Raw genomic sequence first — 5544 nt, forward strand, 5'->3', positions numbered from 1 at the left:
TGTGTGTGTGTGTGTTTGTTGTGTGTGTGTGTGTTGTGTGTTGTGTGTGTGTGTGTGTGTGTGTGTGTGTGTGTGTGTTTCTGTTTCTATCTCTCTTTCTCTCTCATCCTCTCCTTGCGATACATCTTTGGTTATACTCAATGCTTTTACTCCGCACCCTGTTTAACACCCCACCCCCCTTATCGAGAAAAATCACCTTTAGTTTTTGTTATATGTAATGGTTTCCCCCCCCAATAAATAAACATATCTGTCCACAAAACCTAGAACACTTGTAACAATGTGAAACAATGGAACACACTGTGCTTGCAATCGCTTTCATTGTTCAGTAGCCCCTAATCAAGGAAAGGAAGTCATATGAGTTAGTACGTGAAGAAGCCCAAGTGGGCTGCTCGATGATTAAAAAACCAAAAAAACCCAACAAAACAATTAGGAAGAAACAAATGCAGTTTCTGGGACACTTGAATAGACACTCATGCCTTGAATATCTTTCTTTCACTTTTAAAATTTAAAGCGAACAAGGTAGGGGTAGACCCAGATCAACTTACTTGGAAAGTCTAAACAGATATGAGTGATGAGGAAAAATCAGGATAATATATACGTATAACTTTTTTTTATAGAGCATCTGGATAAAGGAATAAGTGGCGAACCATGATCGCCGGTCTGTCACAGATTGTGCACTTGATGATGAGTACCCAATCGGGCAAGCTGTCATGAGGGTGTTGTCGTGTCTTGAGCAAATGGTTGATTTTGTTGATGGATGTGCTGTTATCTCAGTTGGTATATTGGACTATAGTGCGGATATCCCAAGTTCGAATACCAGTAAATTCTTTAACCTGTGTGTTTGGAAAGTCTTCAGTGCTTTCCACCTGCAATGGTGGGTTCTATCAGAGATGGACATTACACTTTGAAAGTGCCACCTCTTGAGTAAACTTCTAGTGTTGAAAAGGGGTTATTCCAATGTGTTCTTCTCGTTCTTTTTATTCTTTTTCATGTTCTTCATCCTCTTCAAGTTGTTCTCCTTCCTCCTCCTCTATTTTCTTAATTTTCTTAATTTTCTTAATTTTCTGTATTTTATTCTCTTTCTCAACTTTATTTTTCCATCTTCATTTTGTCCTTTTGAAATTTTGTGTGCTCTTCAATAAACAAAAATTCCTTTTCTTGGTACTTTTGCTGTTGTTGTGGTTCTTGTTGCTGCTGTTTTTATCTCGTGAGAATCTTTTATTTGACCATGTTGCTCATTCATATCCACAGAGAGCAGATAGTCGGTTGCTTGTCGGTGGTGGTACATTAAATGTTGGACAGTATGATGAACAAAGGAAAACTTATGACAGGGAAAGACAACAAGATTATCTCCAGTACATGGAAACACAGAAAGGGAAACAGGTAAATATTGTCTCTATTTAAATTCCAATGTGGCATTCCCCTGCCCCGCCTCAGCCCTCTCCCCCCTTCTCCCCCACTAACCTTCTCTCTCCTCCTCTCTCCCCCCCCTCTCACTCCAGCCTATTTGAATCATGGGATGTGGGCTCTAGCCTTTTCTGTCTCTCTGAATCAAGGATGGAGTGATCATTAGAAAAAAAATAAAAGGACACCATAGTGCCCAATTGTTTTCAAGAAGTAATACTTATTCTTCCATTTTCTCTATTTGTTCCCTTCATACAAATACAAGTTCACCTCCATATTTCAGGGGCCAGGACAGACCCATCAAAGACAAAATGATAATCAGGCAAATGCTAGACGTAATCCGATAGTGGATGTCACAGCTCAGAAGTACAACTACCAGGAAGTGAAGAAACAGCTGGCAGAAGAGAGGCGCAAAGAGTACAACGATCTGCTCCGAGCTAAGGTGTGTAGTAGAATTTGGATGTTTAGCATTAAAGTAATGCTTTATAGTCCAATGTCCTTTCTGACAGAAGACTCTCCCTGACTTCATAGTGATTCTTTTGGGTGATAGGTTCATTTCAGTTGAAGTTTTCCAGTCCATCATTTTGTTTCCCTGTTTGTTATCTTGTTTTGGATTAGCTTTACATCACCTTTACTGAGTCTATGAACTTCTAGCTACTTAATTGCACTACAGCTTGGCTGGGGGTTACTAGAAACTAACTTCTGAAAGACAGTAGAATTATCTATTTTAAGAGGCACATAATTTCTGCTGGTCAGCAGACTATCTGACCCCTGCTTACAGTCATAAACAGATCTCATGGTAAATTCAACTATTGTTTTTCATCTTGCTTTGGTTATTATTTTAAAAATTCTTAAAAATCCATTGTTCTCATTACTATTTTCAGGAACATGGAAGAGCTAGAGAAAAAGAAAAAGAAATTGATGAGCCCAAGATTATACCGTTTGATCGTGCAGAACAAGATAAAGAAAGACTCAGGATTTTAGAGGAAGAGCGAAAAAGGGAATACAATCAAGTCAAAGCACAGGTAAGAATTTACAACAAACCTTTCTCAAATAAATGCTTACTCAGAATTATGAGCGACCTCACTGTGTTAGTTTTATACTTTCACAGACTTATCCAGTTCTATATAATCTACAGATCGACTGCTCAGTATTCGAAACTCTTTCATAGCTTAGGTCACTTTTCATAATGGCATATAGCGAAGTCTTTCACTAAGCAGTGGAGATGTGGTTGATGTAAACAATGAGGAGATGATGCTTAGTTCATATTTGTAGTGAGTAAGCATTCTTGATGTCTAGCTCTTCTAAAAAATAGATAGCTACTGTAGTATCAAGTCATGGTAATATGTGAACACTTTTGGCAATAAGTCGAGATGACATGTAGCCACTTATGGTAACAAATAGGCTGTCATGGAAATCGGTTCACGGTAATAAGTATTTTTTTGTGGGGAAAAGAAAGGGTAACATGAAGCTTCGTTGCAAGTAGCAATTGGTGGCAATAGTTTTACAGCTCTGTTTTCACAACTGGGTCTTGAAAGAGCCACCTTGTAATAAGAAACCTCTCATGGCAATAGGTCATGGTGATTTGTAACTACTGCTTTTGGCAATAAGTAGCTGTTCATGGTCGTAAGTAACCTCTCTTGGTTGATTGTTCCCTCATAGTTAAAACTTTTGAGCATAACATATCGTCTTTGGTTTTCACAGTGTGGCTAAGTATAGACTTGCCCTTACTATTCATATTCAGTACTATTTCTGGCTTTTGTTTTGTGTTTTAAGTTACAAAATATTGTGACTTTGTGTCGGTTTGCTTCTATTTGCCCATACAAACAAATTGTGAGTTTTAAAATCAAAATATTGTGACTTGTTGTTTGTGTGCAGATGGATGAAAAGCATCGGAATAGAAGAGAGCATACCCCTCAAGATAATCTAGGATTACCTGTTGGAGAATATGAGAAAAGAAGGCAGAAAGAGCTGGAGCAGAGGCAGTACAGAGAAATGCTTCAAAGGGTAGGTGTCAGTTGGTACATGAAATAAATTGTTTAGGTAACTTTTCAAGTAAAGGTACAGGCATTTTTACATCGTCTGTAAGGAACATTTTGGAGAATTTTCTGCAAGTGAGAGAAATATACAGGTGCATTTAATAAAGAATTCTGTATTAATTAAAAAAGATTCCTTTTCTAAAAGTGTTTGTACAACTTTTGTATATGTTATATATTTATAAATTATAATAAATGAATTACATTTTCATTGATCTCAGAAGGGCAATTTGGTTTACAATGACAAACATACATACATACATAAACTCATAACCATACATAAATATGTACAGGAATAAGCAATATCACACCAACACAGACTAATTTCACAACCATGCCATTGCTGGTCGTCACTGTGCAGTGCCCTGTTTCTTGAGCTAGGGTTGTCGTGCCTTGCTTAAGGACACATCCCAGTGACCACCCATGTGATGCTCGCGTCACCAACACTTGCTTAACTTTACTCTTGAGTCTAAACTCACTACTCACTTAACCACTGGGGCACCCAAATCATTTCTTGTACTGGTCACATCGTCATGATCAGATCAGCTCAGAAATCTTACAAAGCTTGCTCGCCAAACCTCTGTTTAACTTAAACCTTAACCCCGACTAATCTTAAGGCATATCTTATGTCTGAACAGCAACAAGAGGAGAAGAAACGCCTGCTTCTGATTCAGGAGATGGGTGTCCCACCAGAGAAAGTGCCTGAGATAATGGAGAAAGAGAAACAGAGAGCTGGGGCTCCTCAACAGAGACAACCGCCACCACCACCACAGGAGCCACTATATAGGGAGGAGAAGCAGTACGACAATGATCAAGGCCGACAGGTACTTACTTTATAGCAATGTGTTTGAAGAGAAATTGCTACCTCAGAATTGCAAAGTTCTATATGACATTTTTGGCCTTTTTGAGTTACTTAAACCATAAGGTCAAACACCAAATGGTCTATCTGCTCTTTTAAAATCGTAAGATTATTCAGATTCGTTGTCAAGATATTTAAAGAATTGCATTCCTAAAAGCTTGACAAGATGTGAAACTCAAAATTTTTTAACGTCAAATTTCTCAAAACTAGGTACTGAGTGGATAAAACTTTGTAATTCTAGGGTACCGAAATAGTGAAGGTGTTATGCACTACCTGTGTGACAGGTTTCTTGAAATTTTTGGAACAGGCAGAAAAAAAAACCTCGACTGATTTCAATGACGAGAAAAGACACAAAGGTTTACTTCAGTGTACTTTTATACTATTTATTGTGCTAGCTGACTCCTGATTTTACTTAAGGGATCAGTCATTGACCTCGGCAATGGTTTAAATACAAAATTAGTGTTGAGTTATTTCTTCCACTCACCTGGTTAGAGAAAAACATCATTGCTATGAATATACCTCTGGCACTGTTGGTGAAAGACATTATGGTATCAAGTAGGAAGCTATGGTGAAGCAGAAAAATCAGTTAAACCTATTGTGTTTGTTATATAGCTGTTCTAAACACACCAAAGTATCTTATAATTTTATACATCATGCATTGATTAATATCAAGCCCACGGTAACAAGAGTTGCTTGTTATTTACTCTTTTCAGATCCAGTATCAATATTCTCAATCAGAAGAAGATCAATATTCTGATTATGGTCACAGGAAGACATCCAAAGTACAATTTCAGTCTCCAGACTTTCGAGAACCACGTTCCCCTCAACGCCGCTCCCCCGAACGCCGCTCTCCTCAACGACGCTCCCCTAACCGACGCTACCAACAGAGAGATAGGTACCACAGTGCTGAACAAGACCAGGTAGAGTAAGCAGTGCTCCCAACCTCCTGCTGTGAGCCCAGATCTTTTCTTCCCCCCTTCCCCCCTCCCGGCAGGGCAGAAATGATTGGTTAAGGATGTTCAATGCCGATCCAAATGTTTTCTGAAATGAAGATATGTAAAACTGACTGTAGATTTCTAAGATGGGCTAAAAAAAAATCCCGAATGGAAAAAGATACACTTTTGAAGCTGTAGGCAGGCATACTTGTGGCCTTAACTCTTTTGGTCTAATGTGTCAGGCTAGTTGTCTTCTAAAATTTTTGTAAGCCACATTTTTGTTAATCCCCCTCCCCCCCGAGAAAAAAAA

The 5544-nt window shown here is 38.5% G+C and overlaps 2 protein-coding genes across 3 annotated transcripts in view; both read left to right on the forward strand.

The window, feature by feature from the left end:
- LOC101856096 (centrosome and spindle pole associated protein 1) overlaps positions 1–5544 on the forward strand; it is a gene marked incomplete in the record, with an annotated part of 163640 nt that overhangs the window by 22246 nt on the left and 135850 nt on the right.
- The window catches only part of LOC118477568 (inner centromere protein-like), a 10996-nt gene that overhangs the window by 4593 nt on the left and 859 nt on the right, over positions 1–5544 (forward strand). The window contains exons 2-7 of one of the 2 annotated variants that reach the window (XM_035969360.1): positions 1252–1383; positions 1688–1846; positions 2289–2429; positions 3283–3411; positions 4079–4264; positions 5013–5243. In XM_035969360.1, coding sequence (XP_035825253.1) covers positions 1360–1383; positions 1688–1846; positions 2289–2429; positions 3283–3411; positions 4079–4264; positions 5013–5228 — 855 coding nt within the window. In that variant the 5' untranslated portion in view covers positions 1252–1359 and the 3' untranslated portion in view covers positions 5229–5243. Of the gene's footprint in view, positions 1–1251; positions 1384–1687; positions 1847–2288; positions 2430–3282; positions 3412–4078; positions 4265–5012; positions 5244–5544 lie in introns of those variants that run through there. The other variant, XM_035969361.1, reaches the window with a different exon arrangement.

This window comes from Aplysia californica, unplaced genomic scaffold, assembly GCF_000002075.1.
Source record: "Aplysia californica isolate F4 #8 unplaced genomic scaffold, AplCal3.0 scaffold00140, whole genome shotgun sequence".
NCBI classification, from domain to species: domain Eukaryota; kingdom Metazoa; phylum Mollusca; class Gastropoda; order Aplysiida; family Aplysiidae; genus Aplysia; species Aplysia californica.